This window comes from Impatiens glandulifera, chromosome 4, assembly GCF_907164915.1.
Source record: "Impatiens glandulifera chromosome 4, dImpGla2.1, whole genome shotgun sequence".
NCBI lineage: Eukaryota > Viridiplantae > Streptophyta > Magnoliopsida > Ericales > Balsaminaceae > Impatiens > Impatiens glandulifera.
The window spans coordinates 51,313,244-51,335,819 of record NC_061865.1 but is presented as its reverse complement, the minus strand read 5'-3'; the positions used below and the strand labels follow the sequence as shown (position 1 = coordinate 51,335,819).

The 22,576-nt window shown below is 31.8% G+C and overlaps 1 protein-coding gene across 1 annotated transcript; it reads right to left on the bottom strand.

Annotated features, from left to right (window-relative positions):
• Positions 1-8,551: 8,551 nt before the first annotated feature.
• Positions 8,552-13,919, bottom strand: LOC124935348 (cucumisin-like). The gene is made up of 10 exons (XM_047475784.1): positions 13,675-13,919; positions 12,879-13,389; positions 11,085-11,266; positions 10,900-11,017; positions 10,579-10,792; positions 10,304-10,432; positions 9,825-10,156; positions 9,367-9,485; positions 8,926-9,273; positions 8,552-8,711 (listed from the first exon to the last, which is right to left on the bottom strand). The coding sequence occupies exons 1-10, from the start codon at positions 13,917-13,919 to the stop codon at positions 8,552-8,554; spliced, it is 2,358 nt and encodes a 785-aa protein (XP_047331740.1).
• Between the last annotated feature and the right edge of the window lie 8,657 nt (positions 13,920-22,576).

The window sequence follows — 22,576 nt, the reverse complement described above, 5'->3', positions numbered from 1 at the left end:
CTAAAATAATACAAATTAAAATTTATAAATAATTTTTTTTATGTTTGATAATCTTAATAAAATATTTAACTATAGTTTTATATACCAGGTAAAAAAATTTTAATTGCGGTATATAATAACGCAGTTAAAGGTAAAACTTTTAACTGCGGTTTTATATACCGTAGTTAATTGTAAGACTTTTAATTACGGTTTTATATACTGCAGTTTAATGTAAGACTTTTAACTACGATTTTATATACCGCAGTTAAATGTAAGACTTTTAACTGCAGTTTTATATACCGCAGTTAAATGTAAGACTTTAACTGCGGTTTTATATACCGCAGTTAAAGTTAAGACTTTTAACTGCAGTTTTATATACCGCAGTTAAATGTAAGACTTTAACTGTGGTTTTATATACCGCAGTTAAAGTTAAGACTTTTAACTGTGGTTTTATATACCGTAGTTAAAAATAAGATTATTAACTACGATTTTATATACCACAGTTACATGTAAGGTATTAACTACGGTTTTATATACCGCAGTTATATGTAAGGTATTAACTACGGTTTTATATATCGCCGTTAAATTTCGCCACTAATAACACATTTTTTACTAGTGGTAGGAGTTTTATCTCCGAACATCCATAAAATTCAATGTGTTCTTTCCTTTTTGTCATTGACATTTATTCATCTGAAACTTCAAATCAGCAAACAAATGGTTCCGCACTTGAACTTATTCAAGAGTTTGTGAAGATTTGTGAAGAATATAAACTGATCTTAACTTCTAATAGAGTTAAAATCGAATTGAAGTGTATAAGTTGTTAATAATAGTCAGACTTCTGTCCCCATTGTCAACACCAATCTTAACAAGTGGTATTAGAGCCTCATTTTCTATTCTTAAGCATAATCATATATGAAATCATGTATATGGCTTCCAGCAACAAGGTTTGTATGTTTTGTAAGGAAACTACAACGGAAGGAAAGTGAGAGTGCAAACTCATTTATCTACCATAGATGATGACATGTTGTATATCATCACTGATGGTCCGATAAAGATTGAGAAGCCAAGATCTGAGTGGACCAGTGAAGATAAAAGGAAGAACAACCTCGACAATATGGCTAAAGACATCCTTTACAAGACGTTGGATGATAACATGTTCAACAAGATCATCACCTGTCCCATTGTCAAAGAAATTTGGGAGAAGCTGACTGAACTGTGTGAGGGCAACGAGCAAACTAGAGAAAACAAACTTATGGTTGCCACACAGCAGTTTGATAACATCAAGATGCATCCTAGAGAGACGATGACTGAGTTCAATGAGAGATTTAGTAAGATCATCACTACTCTCTCCACTTTTGCCAAGACTTACATCCAAAGAGAGGTTGCAATCAAAGTCATGCGTGCTCTGCCCAAAGAGTGGGATATTAAGACGATGGCCATGAGGGAGACTAAAGACCTCAACAAGATAAAGCTCTATGATTTGCTAGTTGATCTGAAGGCCTATGAGTTTGAGATCAACTCTAGGAACGAAGAGGAGAATTCCACATCTTTACTCTCAACCAAGGCGTTGGTGATTGTTGATGAGCTACCTGCTGCCACTAATATGAAGTCTGCTGCGGAGTAGATCAGTTGCAAAGCCATGGCTCTATTCATGAAGAAATTTGGAAAATTCATGAAGAAGAGCAATCCTAACTGAAGCTCTTCAAATAATAACAATGATGATAAAAATAACTATAAGGCTAACTTTAAGTATTTTAACTGTAATAAACTAAGATACTTCAAAGCGGAATGCAGGAAGCCAACGCGTGATGACAAGAGAAATGATGACAAGAAAAACCAGAAAGAGCTGAAGGCTCTCATGGTTGCTGATAGCAAGGCAAAGTGGGACCAAAGCGACTCAGATGATTCATCATCTAGCGACAGCGATGATGAAGACGTTACCTGCTTCATGGTGGAGGAAGAATATGAGGTATTTGACTTCTCCTCTGAAGAGTTCACAAGAGATGAATTAATTGCTGCACTTAATGACATGGTCATTGAGTACAAGAAGTTGTCAAACTCTTTTAATGAAATGAGATTGAAATATGAAATTGATAACTCTTCTTTATATCAAACTTTTGAATAAAAGATTCTGAAAACAAAGTGGTTGAGCTCTCATCTGAGAATGAGAAGCTTAAGGAAAAGGTTCAAACACTTCCTTCTGAAACTTTTGACATATGTGGTCAGTTTATGAACGAGATTTGGAGATGCAGTCAGACAACAAATAAGTTTGTTGAGGTGTGCCGGATGTAAATCCGGTTTAAGATTTGACAATGCCAGCCTAGACAAGTCTTTTGAAAAGTTAAACTCGGTGAAAGACAATCTTAAGCCAATAAGCTTTGTTAGGGGTAATCTAACTAACAAATGAACTAATTCAAGCTTTGAAGATCTAACCTTAAAGGATGAGATAGTTAATGTTAAGCCAACTGAAAGTTGGCTGAAGCCTAGGAAGAGAGCAACTAGCAAATCTGGCAAACCAAAACCTGACATGAGGTCAAGGAGTTTTAAACTAAAACCATCCTCTAAGGTTAATGGAACAACTGCTAGTAGAAATACGTCTGCTAAGCTTAAATCATATGCACCGATTACAACACAACATGTAAATCCATCAAGATAACTCAAATATGGATTCCCAATGGACTGATTGACCGAGGACCCAAGTGAATGTGGGTACCAAAAAGTTATAATTATGTCTTTTACAGGTACAACAGGTCATCTACATAGTGGAATTTGGGAGCATGTCAGTCATAAGCATATTCGTCTAGAATATGTTCCAACAAATCAGCAAGTGGTAGACGTGTTCACGAAGCCACTCCCCGAGACTAAGCTTTCTTACTTTAGAAATATTTTTATGGTCTTGTAGACCTAAATTAATTTTTAATTGTTATTTAATTACATATGCATAAATTGAGGGGGAAAATTATTGATTAAAGTGGTTGGACAGACGTTTGTAGACGGAGTTCTCAATCGAACTAATTAGATCAATCGTCTAAAGAAATCATGTACTAAGACGAGTGGTTGCTTAAGCAACTTGTATATATGCTTGGTTAGACGTCTAAATGAAGGAAAGACATCTAAAGCGTGTTTAGACTCCGTCCGAATAGACGCATAAATAAATAAATAAAGACTTTGACAGCCCAAAGGATGTGTCAGCTCTATATCATTGGAAGAAAAACATTATTCTTGCAAAGTTTGGTGAAACCAAACACTTTGCTTAGTGCTCACGCTTAGCCTGATACATTTAAGCCCAATTAACAAATGCATTCAAAATATTTAAAAATGATAAAAAAAATGTCATGTTCTTAAACAGTTATTCAGTTGGGTTTGGATCCACAAGTCATGCTCCACTGTCAAAGAGATCTGAGAGAAGCTGAATCGATTTTGTGAAGGCAACAACCAAACAAAAGAAAACAAACTAATGGTTGACACACAAATGTTCGACAACATCAGGATGCACCCGGGTGAGACTATAACTGAGTTCGACAAAAGATTCAGCAGCATAGTCATCGAACTCTCAACCCTAGAAAATGTATATAGCAATAGAGAAGTTGCTATCAAAGCTACGAGAGCTTTACCCTAAGAATGAGATATTAAAACGGTGGCTATGAGAGAAACTTATGACCTGAAAAAGATCTAGTTGTATGATATCTTTGCCGATCTGAAGGCCTATGAGTTTGAGATAAACTCAAGGAATGAGGATGTCCGTCCACTCCATCACAACACAAACATCGTAAAACTTCCAAGAATAAGAAGGAACAAAAGGCTCTACTTGATGAGGAAAGCAAGAGCAAATGAGTTGAAAGTGATTCCGATGAGAGCTCCTCAAATGAAAGGGAGGAAGAAATTATCAAATGCTAATGACAGATGACAACGATGTATTTGATTTCACCCCTGATGAATTCATAAGAAATGATTTAATTACTGCATTCAATGACATGGTCATTGAGTACAAGAAACTGTTAAATCTTTTTAACGAAATAAATTTGAAAAATAAATCTAACAATACAAGTTTCTCAACTCAAAATAATGAACCAGAAGTTTTGAAAAACAAAATGAATGAGCTATCAGCTGAGAATGAGAATCTCAAAGAAACAATTAAGAGTTTATCTATTTAAAATAAAAGAATAAACTATGTGGTTAGTAATGGACTAAGTCTGGAAATGCTCTCAAGCAATTGTCTGAGCAACAAAGTCCTGCTAGATACAAATCTGGTCTGGTATTTGTTGGGGGCAATCCAGCTGAGTCCTGCAATAAGTTGAACCCGGTAAAAGACAAATTTAATTTCATAAGTTTCGTCAAGGGAAACTCAACTTACATTCGAACTAATCGAAACTGTAATGATTTGACTCTTAAAGATGAAATTAAATATGTTAAGCGAACTCAACAAAAGTCAAGTTGGCTTAAGCCCCAAAACAGAGTAGCCAGCTGGTCTGGTAAGCATAAATCTGCCAAGTTAAAAACACATAATGAGAGATCCATAAAAATAACTCAAGTATGGATCCCCAAGGACAAATTAGCCATGGACCTAAATAAATATGGGTACGAAAGTTGTCAATGTTTATATGTGCAGGTAAAACAGGACATGAACTTGGATCATGTTTAGATAAAGCATTATATGGACTTAACCAAGCTCATAGAGCTTGATGACATCATCTTTAGGTCAACTAACCCCAAATTATATGAAATGTTCTCTAAGTTGATGGAGGAAAATTTTGAGATGAGCAAGACGGGGATGCCGATGTTAAAAAGGGGAAAGTAGTAAAGGGAAAGAAGTGAGGGTGAAACCAGGAAGGGGAAGGTAAAAAGGAAAAGAAGCCATCTAGAGCGGGCTCAATCAAACTACAAAACTGTTGAAGTCACGGACTTCCTTAAACGATAAGGGGATGTTGATGTTAAAAAGGGCTCAAGCAAACTACAAGGTGAAATATAGACAATGAATTAAAAATGGGGAAATTTATATTCGAAATATTTTACTTATTTATCATTGCCCATATCTATATAGTTATCTATAGTTCCCTGCTCATCATCACTTAGTTTTAACATAATCAAAAAAAGGGGAAATTGTTAAATTAAGTTAAAAGAGAAAAATGGAGAAAATTTTATATTAGATTAAATCATAAAAAATGGGGAAATTATTAAATTAAGTTAAATTATAAAAAACGTCTTAATTGATTAAAATTAACTTAGGAGAATTAAAATGAACACACATGGGTTTGATGAATGAATAAAACTAAGTTCAGTAATGCGTTAATGTGCAGGTAAAGCTGAAGAAACATTGACAACAGAGTTGCCATCAGTAGAGTTAAAGAAGCGCTGACAACAGAGTTGTCATCAGTAGAGCTGAAGAAGCGTTGACAGTAGAGTTTCCATCAGTAGAGTTGCCATTAGCAGCACTGAAGAAGAGCTAGCAGCAGAGTTGCCATCAGCAGAGCTGAAGAAGCTCTGGTAACAGAGTTACTGCTCGGCAGAGCTGAAGAAGCGTTGGCAGTAGAGTTGTCATCAATAGAGCCGAAGAAGCGCTGACAATAGAGTTTCCATAAGCAGACTTGCTATCGGCTGAGCTGTTCTATCAGTAGAGTTTTCTAGTAGCTGAGCTGATTAACAACTGAGTTCTCTTTCAGCATAGTAGCTTATCAGTAGATCTTATCAACATATGAGTGCGCTTTCAGCAGAGTAGCTTATCAGTAGAGCTCGATATCAACTAATTTCTACATCACCTGAATACGACAAATGTACAACCAGTTATTTACTCTAACATGCAAATCGATGAACGAATATTTTATTACACTACGCACTAAAATCCCGTGCGCCTATAATACGACAAACAAATATTTCAAATGTAATGCGCACAAAAATCTTGTACGCTAGGCATAGACAAACGTACCATTGCCACATATCAACAAAATGGATTCGACCGTTGCCATGTTTCAATGATTAAAAGGCATTAGAGAACAACGACGAATCCTGTGGTTCTTTTGAAAGACTACGTTACGCATACACGAGACGATATACGTTGAGGGATAATCTTTTGTATTTATGAGTAGAGTAATCGGTGATTCGGTCATTGTCCTTGAGCATCTATTTGTAGTAGAAGGACACCAACGGTCAAATCTTTTGTATTAACACGTGGCACGCGCCCATAGGATGGACGCCTAAAGGACAAAGTATAGAAGGCTCTGTGCTTCTGGAACGTGGCCGAACTGAACGGTAGCGCGCCAGATATCCTTCTACAATTGTCCTGTACTGAACAAGTAGTGGGAGGAATCTTCGCGTACGTGGTGTTCATTCATTGGATGTAAATAGCTGACGTACTTGTCTGTAAGAGAAAGTGAAGCAGGAGTAGCGTACAACTAGTTGATCGTGGGTAGACGTATGCTAACTTGAAACGGCTACTAAAGCAAGGCATTAAACGTGCTCCATTAGACTGCCAAGTCTAAGAGAGTTAGACGCCAACGTCTAACAGCAGATTCCATTAGACTACCACGTCTAATGGAGTTAGATTGTAGCGTTTAATGGCATATCACTTCAGACTGATCTGAAGGAGTTAGATGCCCACGTCTAACTACGTATTTGTGAGACTGGCATGTCTAACTACATATTTGTTACACTTGCATGTCTAACTACGTATCTGTTAGACTGACACGTCTAACTACGTATCTATTAGACTAACAAGTCTAACTATGTATCTGTTAGACTAACACGCCTAACTACATATCTGTTAGGCTTACACGTCTAACTACGTATCTGTTAAACTGGTATGTCTAACTATGTATTTGTTAGACTAGCACGTCTATCTACGTATCTGTTAGACTGACACGTCTAACTACGTATCTATTAGACTGGAACATCTAACTACGTATCTGTTGGACTTGTATGTCTAACTATGTATCTGTTAGACTGACACGTCTAACTACGTATCTTTTAAATTGGCACGTCAAACTATGTATCTATTAGACTAGCACGTCTAACTACGTATCTGTTAGACTGACACGTCTAACTACGTATCTGTTAGACTTGCACGTATAACTACGTATATGTTAGACTAACACGTCTAAGTACGTAATACGTCTAATTAGCCTGCTTAGACCACGTTTAAGTTAGCCAAATCTGATGCACCTGTATAGAAATAATTAGACGACTTAACTTCGTTTATATGTAAACATCATCAAAACTTAATTGATTAATATTTAGCATTTTCTTTTAATTAACTATTTACTTAATCTTCCAAACAATTTCTTCTAAGTTAATGAACTCTTAATTTTTCCCAACAAAAATAACATCTCTCGACACAATGCATTTGTGGGTTGATGGATCCATACACCGCCACCATTTCCTTCTTTGGTCATAGCTGACGAACACTCATTTGACTGCCTTTGCATCCAATTTGCTCATTCTCGAGTCTAGAATATGGACATAACAAGTAGATCCAAAAATTCTAAAATGCTTAACATTTGGCTTAAAACTAAAAAGCATCTCGAATGGAGATTTGAACTCATTTGGGCTAAGAGGAACTCCATTGATGACATGGGAAGCACAACTCATGCCTTATGCCCATAAGTGATTTGGTATATTCCTCATATGCAGCCACGACTTACAAGCCTTTATAAGGTGTCGAATCTTCCTTTCGGCTATCCCATTTTGTTGCGGGGTCTCAAGACATGAGAGTTCTATTTTTATTCCATTTTGCCTACAAAACAATTCAAACTCTTTTGAGCAAAATTCTCCACCATTGTCATCCACAATACTTGGATTTTCCTTTCTTGTTCTCCTTCTACCGTCTCCTTGAACTCGAGAAATTTATAGAACACTTCGGACTTCTCTTTCACAAAGTACACCCAGGTGAACCGGGAAAAATCATTCACAAATAGAAACATATATTTACTTCTCAAGTATGAGGCAGTTCGAGTTGTTCCCATCAAGTCACTATGAACTCGATACAAAGAACCCTTACTTCTTGATACAAAGTTGTCGAATGAAAGTTAATGAGTCTTCCCATATTGACATCCTTCACACACAATGCCCTCCTCAATTCTCAATCTTCAAGTAGAATTTCAACAAGTCTTTCGAGATATAACACTAAGCTTAGTCATATTGACATTCCCAAGTCTTGCATGCCATAGAAAGGAGGTTCTTTTGTCGTTCACTTTTTTGATGTACGAATTTGATGCTGAAAGGACAAATAGATCATTTACCTGAGTTCTAGTTCTTTCACATTCTTTAAGAACTTCACATCATGTGGACCGAACAACACAAGATTTCCCGCGTCTATAGCATTTGCTACTAAGAAGAGATTCTTCTGGATTCCTGGAACATGGTAGACATTCTTCAGAGTAATAGATTCTCCTTTGTCGTTATTAATGACAAATGATCCGTCCCTTTTAACTTCATGAACTGATTTATCTGTCATGACAATGTCACCACCCCTATTATGAACTCGACTCGACGAGAACACAGAATCATCTCTAGTAACATGATGTCTGCACCCTAAATCGACAATCCACCTTTGATCGATTTCATGTTTACCATGAGACGCCTATGTTTTCTTTTCCTTCGAAATCATCACATCGATATGAAAAGCCTTGTCCCAGTCCTCCTCAACACGTTGGTTAGACTTTTCTCCGAGATTTGAACTAGCAAAATTTCCATTCAAAGTTACTCTACAATCTCTCTTGAAGTGTCCAGTCTTGCCACACCTGAAACATATTTAAGGGGCTTTTTAGTAATATTTGAAAAATCCTGACCTATTTCTTCCTTCTTCGACTTTCCCATTTTCAAGCTCGATTTCTTCACGAACAACACATTGTTTGACTCATACTTTATACTCGTTCTAGTCATTTGTGCGGCCAACGACTCTTAAGATGACAAGAGATTTTCAAACTCCTCAAGTGAAAGTTGTTGAGCCCAAACTTGAATCGATGTGATGAATGGTGTATATCGGGTCGAAATCCTTTAACAATATGCCTCTTTGTTCGAGCTTCTAAGATTTTTTCATCTGGGTTCAATAAGGAAATTTCTAAGCATATGTTTTTTAACTTAAGAAAGAACTCCGAGACAAATCCAATTTGCATTGCGGCTGCCAACTCATTTTCAAGCATTTGGAAACAAGCATCGTTCTTCTTGTTGAAAAGACGACCAAGCATTTCCAGATCTCGCGAGTAGATCCACAACCGATGATGTGCACGAACAGATTGTGAGAGATTGACCTCTTCAACACAAATTATGCCTTCGCATTGAGTCTCTTCCGCTTCTTCGATGCTTCCGTATTTTCAGCAACATCCTCAGGAGCTACATCATTTTCGTCTACGATGATGTCCCACAAATTTTTCCCGACCAGGTACGATTCCATACAGATTTTCCATATACGATAGTTTGAATGGTTTAACAACTCCAAACCAAGTCCAGCTACACGACCACCACTTTCCATATCGAATAACAATGATACCTTCTTCACCAATGTTACCAAAGCTCTAATACCATGTAACGAAATCACAATCAAGACTTCAATGATCGAACCGTAAAAAAATTATTAGAAAGTGAATAGAAACTTTAGAGAATGAAAACAAATTTGAATGAAATTTTGTCTATTGAACTTGTTGAAATAAGAACACGATTACATAACTTATATAAAGTAAAACATAACTTAGACATTAAACTAAGAGACATTAAAAGTCTCATTTATTAGAGATAAGATTAAGAGATTGGACAATCCAAGAGACTGTTGCATAACAAAAAGAAATATTAATTATTATACATTAGTTTCTAACAAAAACAACAATGGGGCTCCTCACTGTGTTTGTGGAGCTTACCCATGACAAAGAAGCAGAAACAATATTCCTTACACTAATCCTTCCTACGAAAACCACCCCAAATGTTTGAGTTTGTCCGACACTAGAAAAATGAAGTACGTTTGGCACAACTTGTATGTTTAATCCTGGTGGAGCAATAATTTGGGCTTGGTAAATGGATGATGAAGGTCCCACATTTGTAACTGTCCTAGTGTAGGTGACATTAAAATGAGTAGAAGGCATGACAGGGATTGAAAATGAAGGGATGTTCAAATTCCATGCATTTTCTGTCCCATAAAGGTTGCAAACACCATGCATTCCCGAAAGAAATTTCAAATCATTGTTGCTGTAGCCTTGCTCGCACAAAAACTTCAAATAGTCAACTAGTGTAATATCATACACAAGGCCCGGTTTTCTAGCCCTTTCAGGGTTTATCTGGCCATTCCATTCATTGTCTTCTTCTCAACCTCGGGGAACTCGCTTTCGAGCTAACAACTAACAGCACCGTCTTCTTCCGACGATCACGCCCATCTCAGATGGAAAAGCTACTGACTTGGCTGATTTAACAATCGCGGATTTCCCAGCTGCCCCAGAGTGGAGAATCGACAAGACCAATTTCTTTCTCTTCTCTGGGATTGGCTCCATAAGCAAATTCTGCTTGAGGTGTTTTTTCTTCACTCATCTTGGTGGCTATATGAAAATTATTTGTAATTGAACATTATTTAAATGATACATTATTTATATGATTAAATATTTATGCATTTTATATATATACCGGTAGTCATAAGAGCAGATTTTATAGCTGCCGGAGACCATGATGGATGAAATGATTTGACATATGCGGCTGCATCAGTAACATGTGGGCAGGCTGATGAGGTGCCTAATACGATGTTATATGGTAGCCTTCTCAAATCTTCTTGTAATCTCGTAAGAGAATTTGCAAGTGTCCATGCTCCCAAGATTTTAACACCGGGTGCACACAAATCCGGCTATATATCAAGAGAGTAGGAACTTTGTTATAAATTCTTGAAAGTTAAATATAATTTCTAACTTCAATTAGGATTTAAATTTATTGGAGGAGTAAAATTTATACAACCTTGAGAATATGAGGTGTTATAGGATTGGGTCCCCTAGATGAGAATGATGCAATATATGGTGCTGAAGCATCAAAATCAAAAACTTGAGTACTCTTCAATATGCTTCCAATTGGATTACTGTTTCATATAATAAATAAAAAATGAAAAAAGTATAACATGTTTAGACAGCTTGTATCGTATATACCTTGATGAGCTAACATAACTCATGATGTTGTAACCAGTACTCCGCATGTCAAGATAAGTTGTTGGGAGGGCAAACACGTCACAGTTATCTTTGGTTACATTAGCTTGTATCACCATACCAATTGCTCCAGCAGAAATAGTTGCTCTTCCAAAATTATATTCATCACAAATGACAATCTTACCCTTTGCACAATATAGGATTATATAATGTTCATCAATAAATACATGAACATTATATAAGAGTATAAATAATAACTATATAGCTATAGTTCATTGAAAAGTAGAATTGGAGATCAAACCTCAAAAAAGTTTGTTTAAGCTTCCATTTATTACGGTTTTAATTCGAATAATTCAATACAATACAAGGGTTCAAGAGCATATTTTTATATTTAACCAAAGAAGAATGATAGGGAGCACGACTTTGGGGGAGCGACTCGTACAGCGAAAGTGACATCGCCGTTATACGAAAGTGACATCGCTGTTATACAAAAAAGACCTCGTCCCTTTTGTATAACAACGAGGTCTCTTTTGTATAACAGAGAGGTCACTTTCGTATAACAGCGATGTCACTTTCGCTGTACGAGTCGCTCTCTCAAAGTCTTGCTCCCAATCATTTTTCTTAAACAAAATTGAGGGACTTTTCTATCTTTTACATTCTCCATATAACTAGAATTTCTATAATCATCCACAGAAGGGTATAATAGAAATTCAAGAAAATTTTATTCAATGTCCATATTATAATTGGGATATCTTTTTTTTTTTTGTTGTTGTTAAATACCTAGATTGAGAACTAGAAGCACCATTTCTTTTATGGGAAGAATGCCAATTTTACACACCAAGTTGTAAGAAGGTGTCAAATTTACTTATTAAGTATCAAAATTCCATTTATATGTATGAACTTGTCAAAAAGTATCAAATATATTTAAAATAACATAAATGTTAAACGGTGTTAAAATTTTTGCCACATGTAATATCCACATATTTTTTATTTTTTTAAATTGACATTACTTTAATTATTTTTTATTCAAACAAAACATTAAAATCTTTTCTTATTTATTTTATCTTTCTTTACCCTCATAATTTACCATTTTCTTTAAATATTTCTCTCTTCATTTCTTCATCTATGAGTAATTTTATTATTAATTTTATTACCTTGATTCGACATTGTCCGCTAATGGCGACAATGATTTAGGGTTCGACTAATGAAGATTTTGGCCACAACGTCTATGATTTAGGAATCGGCCAACAAAAACTTCCACCAACGATGATGACTATTTAAAGTTTAGTTAGGGAGCATTTGGAGGTTAGAAGAAGGTAAAAATCCAAAAGAACTTGAGTTAATCAAAGAGAGAAAAATTAGAAAAAAAATAGAGAGTTGTGGAGGGATGAGAGAGAAAGTAAAAATAAGTTTTGTTTAAATGATAAAATAATTAAAATAATGTCAATTTAAAAAAATAAAAAATATGTGGATATTACATGTGGCAAAAGTTTTAACACCGTTTAACATTTCTGTTATTTTAAATATATTTGACACTTTTTGACAAGTTCATACATATAAATAGAATTTTGATACTTAATAAATAAATTTGACACCTTCCTACAACTTGGTGTGTAAAATTGACATTCTTTCCTTTCTTTTATTGGGCACACTGCCTCCATACACTAAAGGGCTGTAACCATTTTGATCAAACGTTCACTGAAACTCCCTGTGCATGATTCAAAAGTGAATTAATAACTTAATAAAAAAAAATTGTATGAATGCTTAAACAGAAAAAAATAATTGTGAAAGATTCACCATCAAAGTTTTCTCATTGCCCAACTTCAAATTGGTAACGTAATTACGATCGCTGGCACTTGCTGCTACTGTAAGCGCCCAAGGAGCAACATTTTTGATAGATATAAGTCCCGGACCCTCGTTTCCAGCAGGCATTGTCGTCAAAATTCCTTTATTCATGGCTTGAAAACTCATAAAAGCTATGGGATCTTCACAGTAGCTTGAACCATAATTTCCCATAGAAATTGATAATAGATCAACCCCATCATTAATGGCATCAAAAAATGCTACTATAATGTCCTCATCTGCGCAACCGGTTGACCAACATACTTTGTAAACGGCGATCCTCGAAGACGGGACTCCTCCTCGAGCTATACCTCTCCCGAGACCAGAAAGGCCTTCCGAATTAACAAGGTTACAGGCGATTATTGAAGCCACATGAGTTCCATGACCACTGGAGTCTCTTGGAGACTGGATATCGGTTGGGGAGAAGTCTCCATCGTTTTTGTAGTATTTTGCTCCAATAAGTTTCCTGCATTTAAATGGAATAAATATAATAATTTTGTATAATCATTAGCAAAAGCATCATAATCTAATTAGTTAAATGTTATGTTAATACATATTATAATTTTATTAGGATTTACATTCTAGCTTCATACAATAAAAATAGTTTTATTAGGATTTAATTGATATTTATTTATTACAAAACAAACTGATTAATTTAAAAAAAAAATTAAATGTGAATATTCATTTTAATTGTTTTCTTGTTGATTACAAAACATGAATGACTGTAAGAATCTATGAAACAAGTGCTTACATATTGCAATGGAAATTAGTTAATCCATCACAGGACCCTTGCCATTTAATTGGTGGAGGTCCATATCCAGTATCAATAAAACAATCTGACTCTGGCCAAATTTCAGAATCGATTATTCCAACAATTATATCGCTCTCAACCGTGTGCTCTCTTCGAATCCTCTGTGGGAAGTGTAAGAAGTCCCATGATCTCGTTGTTTGTAGATGATGGTTTTTGTTAGGTAAGATAACGACCTCTTCTTTCATTGCTGATAATTAATTAATGTAATGATTGTAAATAAATGAGTAAATGATTTTTTAAGAGAAATTGTAAAATTTGAGAACTAGGTAATGATCTTACAGGAAATTCGTTTACTTTCTTCATCTGTTAATAAGGTCACAAAACCATTTAAATGACCCTTATAACTGTATAGAACTGACGCAGAAGAATTACTATTAAAACAAAAAAAAAAATCAAAATAAGTAAATATGATATAATTTTATTAATAAGAAAACATTTGTTCAAAGTAATTGATTATTATAACATTACATGCCAGTCAGAGCTTTTTTTAAAAAGCTTGAATGTAACTTAGCTTGAGATTCACTTGGTAGTTTCGAGTTTCCCATGTACACTATATACTTCTGCATAAACATAATTTAATGATCGTTTGAATCTCATCATGTGAGGTAGTTTTTCTATTGATTGGAAATGAAATATGAGTAGTATTTAACATCACCTTTGTCACAAACAATAAAAATACAAAAATTATAGAACAGTACTAACTTTTATATTTACAAAAATACAGTACATGTACCATTCAAAATTATGTTATGTTTATTTTTATTAATTTCTTCAAAATAAAGATTAAGAAATTATAAAGAAAAAATGGATAAATAGTGTACCTTTCTTTCTTGACCACTTACATGGGTGCAAGTAAATCAGACAACGTATAAAGTACATAATTGAAGGAAACTTGGAACAATTGAATATGTTCTTGTTTGTCTCATCTTAGAAGGTGTTTTTTTTTCTAACTTAAGCTTGGAAGAAAGAGATTGAGGTTCCTATTTAACCATTTTATAAATTCTAAAACAATAGAAACACAAAGACTTTTGATATTTTGTAAATCTTGTTTGTTTGGTCATTGTGTTATGCAATTTTTAATGTAATTCACAATGAAAAAAGTTTCTAAAAACACTTTGAATATGTATTATTACGGTTATGTATTTTGTGTTGAAATTACATAAAATATAAAAATATAATTTTAAAAGAAATTAAATAAATTACAATATATAAATAAACGAAATCAGTAAAGTTAAGGTTGATTTGAGGCATGTGTTTTTCTTTAAAATAGTTTTATCGTTTTCCTCTTGTGTTTTCCTCTTGTGTGCTGAAGTGCATCAGATGTTTGTCTCTCATGGGAGAACAAATCTAGTAGTGATTCTGCATCAGAGTAATTTGTTGAAATTTTAAATTAATTCATAAATTTCATTAATTAATGGAAATGAGAATTTCATAAATTAATTTGTTGAAATTTTAAATTAATTCATAAATTTCATTAATTAATGGAAATGAGAATTTCAATAAATAAAATCAAATGAAATTCACACAAAATTCAAATAAATTAAAGTAAATTTGATCCAAATAATTAAATTATTATAATTAATTTTTTAATTATGTATTTAACATTTAATGACTTGAAGAACAATTATCAAATTAAATGTATTTAATTTTGTTAATTGTCATCAAACCTTCATGATATTATTGCTATCAATTTATTAGAAATATAGAAAATCATGTAAGTGTATTTTCTAATGAAGAGAAAATGCAATGGGAAATAAAGAGGCAATCAAGGTCGGCAGTTGGATAAAAATTTAATGATTGATTTTATTTTATGAAAATTTATCTTTTCAGCAATATAAAATCCCTCATCACTAATCTCAAACCACTTCATCCTTAATTATTTTCTCACTCTAGAATTCCAAAAAGTCTTTTCTTGTTTTTGTGAATGTTCTTCGAGTTCTTCGCTCGATATTTTTCGTAGAAACCCGGTGATAGTTCTAGTATTTTATCAAGTTCGCTGCGTAGTGATTTCGATACTGAATCACTAATAAATTCATTGTACCCTGTGACACAGTCATCTGTGATAAACTCCAGCACAAGGGGAGACGGTGGAACTGTTTTAAGGTAAATGTGATAAGCATATATATATACATATATATATATATATATATATTTATTTATTTAAAGACAATATATCTAACAATCATAAAATAGTTTATTTGTGCTAAGTTATTTAAGAGTTTGCGCCATCGAATTTTTTTTTGTCTTTGATTTTTAAAAAATACGAGCTGCGATGTTACGATAGAGATGATGTTCATTTCGAAAAATTAAAATAATTCATCTTAAAGAATAAAAAAATCAACAAATAAAGAGAAGTCTTTATTGTATATAGATATATTGATTATTAACACATTTGTTTTTATGTTATTAAAGCTTAATTTTATAATCCAATATATTTTGATATAATTTTTTTTCAGGGAATATTAATATAATATTCATTATATAAATGTTATATAGAAAATAAATTAGGATAAAATAATTTAATTTTTTCTGGTTTTAATTAAAGATTTGATTGTTTATTAAAATTATTATTATTAATGAATGAAAATAAGAAAGTAACTAATATGTTAGCTTTCAATTTTATGGAAATTAATGGTGTTAAATTAATTATAGACCATCTCCTAATTTTCGTAATTGTTTTTTTAGAACAATATATGTTTTACTTTCCATATATTTGATATGTTTGCATTCCAAAACTGTTTTAAAATTTTTGTTTGGGCACAATAGTTTGTTTACAAGTTAATCTTTTTAAAAGACCAAGAAATCGTTGTAAGAGGAATATGTTAAACAAATGTCTCAAATTAACACTTGATATCGAAAATTTGGTTTGTTTATATATTGTAGTTTATTTAATTTTCTTTAATAACATTATAATTTTATATTTATGTACCATCACAAAAACAGAATACATATATACTAATACTAACTCCTCGATGTAAGTTAGAAAATTTCCCACAACAATAATTTTTTATAAGGATTGAATTTGAGACATTTATTATTTATTGGTCAATACTTTTTTTTATCAATATAATTATTTTACAAGTTATGGTCTTTAATTGTTTCAATTTTATCGATAAATCAAATACCTTCAACCACTTTAAATTTTTACTAAGAAATCCTACCTATAAAGATTTACTTGCTATAAATATTATCCATAAGGTATGTTCTTACCTAAGATCAATTTTTGAGGATCAAACTAGTTTCCATCATGTTACTATTTCACATTTTTTTATGAATGAAAAACATACTTTTCAATTTAAAATTAATTATCATTTTTTGTTCACCTTACAAAATGTCTTAACTTTAGCTTCAATATGTTATCACAAACAATAATTTATAGACAATCACCTAATTCTCGTAATTGTTTTTTAGAACAGAATTATGTTTTACTTTCCATATGTTTAAAATGTATGTTTATGCATACCAAATTTTATATAATTATATAAAAAAAATTATTTTGGCACAATAGTTGTCTATAAGTTAATGATCTTTTTAATAGACGGTGAAACTATTTTAAGGGAAATATGCTAAACAAATGTCTCAAATTAACATTTGACATCGATAATTTAGTTTCTTTATATATTGTATTTTATTTAATTTTCTTTAATAACATTATATTTTCATAATTATGTAATTACAAGACAACATACCTAAAGATTACAAAATACCTTTACAAAAATAGAATACATATCAACTAAGTCCTCAATATAGGTTAGAAAATTTTCCACTACAATAATTTTTTATAATAATTGAATTTGAGACATTTCTTAATTATTTATTGGTCAATAATTTTTTTTATCAATATAATGATTTTAAATGTTAAGGTTTTTATTGTTTCAATTTTATCGATAAATCGAATACCTTAAACTACTTTAAATTTTTCCTAAGAAATCCTACACATAAAGTGAAATGTACTATAAATGTTATCCATAAGGTATGTTCTCACTTAAGATCAACTATTGAGCATCAAACTAGTCTCCCTTCTTACTATTTCACATTTACTTATGAATGAAAAATATGCTTTTCAATTTAAAATTTCTTATCATTTTTTGTTCTCCATACAAAATATCCTAACTTTAGCTTCAATATGTTATTAAAAATTATAATTTATAGACAATCTTCTAATTCTCGTAATTGTTTTTTTGAAAACAATATATGTTTTACTTTCCATATGTTTGAAATATTTGTTTGCATTCCAAATTTTATATTATTATTTAAAAAATTTTGTTTAGGCACAATATTTTGTTTACAAGATAATAAATTTTTTAAAAGACGGTAAAATTGTTTTAAGAGAAATGTGTTAAACAAATGTCTCAAATTAACATTTAATATCGATAATTTCGTTTCTTTATATATTGAAGTTTATTTAATTTTCTTTAATAGTATTATATATTCATAATTATGTAATTTCTAGAAAAAATACTTAAAGATTACAAAATACCTTCACAAAAATAAAATACATATCAACTAATTCCTCGATGTAAGTTACAAAATTTCCCACAACAATAATTTTTAATAAGAATTGAATTTGAGACATTTATTATTTGTTGGACAATACTTTTTTTATCAATATAATGATTTTACACGTTAAGATTTTTAATTGTTTCAATTTTATCGATAAATCAAATTCCTTCAACCACTTTAATTTTTTCCTAAGAAATCCTAACCATAAAGTGAGATTTACTTACTATAAATGTTATCCATAAGGTATGTTCTTACCTAAGATCAACTTTTGTCGATCAAACTAGTTTCTATCATCTTACTATTTTACATTTACTTATGAATGAAAAACATGCTTTTCAATTTAAAATTCATTATATTTTTTGTTCTCCATACAAATGTCCTAACTTTAGCTTCAATATTTTATCACAAACAATAATGTCTAGACAATCACCTAATTCTCGTAATTGTTTTTTTAGAACACTATTATGTTTTACTTTCCATATGTTTGAAATATATGTTTATGCATACCAAATTTTATATTATTATTTAAAAAAAATTATTTTGGCACAATAGTCTATCTACAAGTTAATGATTTTTTCAATAGACGGTGAAACTATTTTAAGGGAAATGTGTTAAATAAATGTCTCAAATTAACATTTGAAATTGATAATTTCGTTTCTATTTATATTGTGTTTTATTTAATTTTCTTTAATAACATTATATTTTCATAATTATGTAATTTTAAGACAATATACCTAAAGATTACAAAATACCTTCACAAAAATAGAATACATATCATCTAATTCCTCGATATAAGATATAAAATTTCCCACAACAATAATTTTTTTATTAGAATTGAATTTGAGACATTTATTATTTATTGATCCATACTTTTTTTTATCAATATAATGATTTTTCACGTTAAGGTTTTTATTGTTTCAATTTTATCGATAAATCAAATACCTTCAACTATTTTAAATTTTTCCTAAGAAATCCTACACATAAAGTGAGATTTACTATAAATGTTTTCTATAAGGTATGTTCTTACCTAAGATCAACTTTTTAGCATCAAACTAGTCTCCAACATCTTAATATTTTACATTTACTTATGAATTAAAAATATGCTTTTCAATTTAAAATTTATTATCATTTTTTATTCTCAATTTAAAATATTCTAACTTTAGCTTCAACATTATCACAAATAATAATTTATAGACAATCTCCTAACTCTCGTATTTTTTTTTAGAACAATATATGTTTTACTTTTTGTTTGCATTCTAAATTTCATATTATTATTTTAAAATTTTTGTTTTGGAACAATAGTTTGTTGACAAATTAATAATTTTTTTTAAAATACGGTGAAATTGTTTTAAGAGAAATGTGTTAAACAAATGTCTCATATTAACATTTGACATCGATAATTTCGTTTCTTTATATATTGTAGTTTATTTAATTTTCTTTAATAACATTATATTTTATATTTACGTAATATCAAGACAAAATACTTAAAGATTATAAAATACCTTCACAGAAACATAATACATATCAACTAACTCCTCGATGTAAGTTAGAAAATTTCCCACAACAATAATTTTTTATAAGAATTGAATTTGAGACATTTATTATTTATTGGTTAATACTTTTTTTATCAATATAATTATTTTACAAGTTAAGGTTTTTAATTGTTTCAATTTTATCGATAAATCAAATACCTTCAACCACTTTTAAATTTTTCATAAAAAGTCCTACCCTTAAAGTGAGATTTACTATAAAGGTTATCCATAAGGTATGTTCTTACCTAAAATCAACTTTTGAGGATCAAACTAGTTTCCATCATCTTACTATTTCACATTTACTTATGAATGAAAAACATGCTTTTCAATTTAAAATTTATTATCATTTATTGTTCTCCATACAAAATGTCCTAACTTTAGCTTCAATATTTTATCACAAATAATAATTTATAGACAATCTCCTATTTCTCCTAATTGTTTTTTAGAATAGTATTATGTTTTACTTTACATATATATATGTTTGAAATGTTTGTTTATGTATTATAAATTTTATATTATTATTTAAAAAAAAAATTTTGGCACAATAGTCTGTGTACAAGTTAATGATCTTTTAAAAGACGGTGAAATTATTTTAAAAGAAATTTGCTAAACAAATGTCTTAAATTAACATGTTGGGTTAAATTAAACAAAGAAAAGAGAAAATTAATTAAGAAAGACATAATTAATTAACATAAAAGAATATTCACAACATAATTTTGATGATATGGTTTGAACAAAATTATGTTGGGCTATTTGTCGTTGTGCAGGTACAGATCTAAAGAAGACTGTATATTCCGACGTCGTCTAACTCCTTTAGACGTGGTCTTAAGAGAAGCGTAGTTAGACGCGCTTTAATGCGAAGCGCAAGCAGACGTTGTCTAACTTGATCAGACGTCCAAATGAGCGTCTAAATACGTAACTCAGCTCATCTACAGTTACCGTTTTCAATAGTCTGACAACTCAGCTCCAACAACGAATGAACAACTTCCATGTACTCCAATATTTAAATTTTCCACGTTATTTCTCTCTAGTACAAGACAATAGCATATGATATTCGGCGCACTACCTGTTTTGTACGACCACGATCCAAATGCTTAGTTTGATGTACATTTGTACTATTAGCGACCGTCCAACAGAGGGAGGACACGTGTCCTCAAAGAATTTTCGACTGTTGGTGCTCTTCAATTATAAATAGAAGCTTGAGGACAACGGATAAAAACACCAGTTAACTGACTGACTCTTTGCTTAACACACAAGTTTCGTTTCACATATACTACTGCTTAAGCTCTTTTTCTTTGATTATCCAATCTCTCAAGTTCAAGCAAAAAATTACTCACTATGGGATTACTCTATAATTAGTATAATGTTCTTTCTGTGTGAAATATCAGTGTTATAAGTTGAACAGAGGGTGTTCTGTTCAACAGAGAGTTAACTAGAAGTTCAGAAGCAGACAATTATTAAGTCCTGTGGTTTCTAACTAGATTTGTGTAGTGTGTTCTATACAAATCAAAGTCTTTTAGTGAATATCCTTCCTGTTGAGGAAAAATGGGTGACGTAGATTCGATAGTTGCCATGCATCAAATATAAAAAGGCATTAGAGAACAACGACAAACTCTCTCGGTCATTCTCTCGGTTCTTTGAAAAGCTTTTTGACAAGTTAATACGTTACGCATACACGATAATCTCTTGTATCATTCGATAATAATATTACTTGTGTAAGTTGAATAAATAGTGGCATATTCAACAAGATATTGTGAGAGCTAAAAGTTTAGAACAGACAAGTGTTAAGATATATGATCTAAGTAGGTTTGTGTAGAGGCTATATAAATCAAAGTCTTCTAGTGGAATCCTTCTGGAAACATAAGAAGGGGTGACGTATAAGTTTTATCTCCGAACATCCATAAAATTGTATGTTGTCTTTTCATTGTTTCATTCATTTGTATATATGCCGCTTCGAATCCTGCAAACATTTTCCGCACTTGAAACCGTTCAAGAGCTTGCTAGGATTTGTTCAAAAATAAAAATAGATTTTCAATCCTTAACATGATTAAAATCGCATTTAAGTGAAAAATAGAACAATAGTATTCAACCTTTCCTTCTATTGTTGTCTTCAATCCTAACAAAATATATTATTGAGGTTGTGTCAATTTCTTAAATATATTCATGATCTAAAAATATGTTGTTTATATCCTTAAGGTCGGTAAAAAATCACAAATTTAATAAATTAAATGGTAATGAGATGGCGTCGTGAATAATTTCACATGTATCAACCGCATTATATACACGTGCCTTTTTTTGAGTGATTATCATATTTGGGTTATAAACCTGTGGCTTGACGTCGGAGCTATTAAACTGGTGAGGCTGTTGCGGAGGCGGATTGAAAGCTAGAGTTGAGAGTAAAATGGGCATAAGGTTTCTCGGCAATGGAGAGAATATCGGAATTTAAGATGCAGGTCCCTTGCAATTCGAGAGATTCATGTAGTTTTGGGCGAATTCAAACTTGTCATTGCTCGATTTCTGGGGGTTTGTTGGCAAATTCATACTCATTAAATTCTCGCCGTTGTTAGAACCGGTCGCAACTGCCTAACCTGAAGAATCTGACGAAAACTCTTGATCTACAATGTCGAATCTGGTGCTTGTTCGTTGCCTGTTTGGAGAAGCTTGTTTAACCCTAGAGAAGGGTCATCCATGTCTCCCATGATCCAACGAAGAATAGAATGTTCTTAGCTTGGAGACGTCGTCGTCGATTCCGACAAAACTCTCTCCCAATCTTCCATCCCCATCCCAGCCCGCATTTCTCTTCCGCT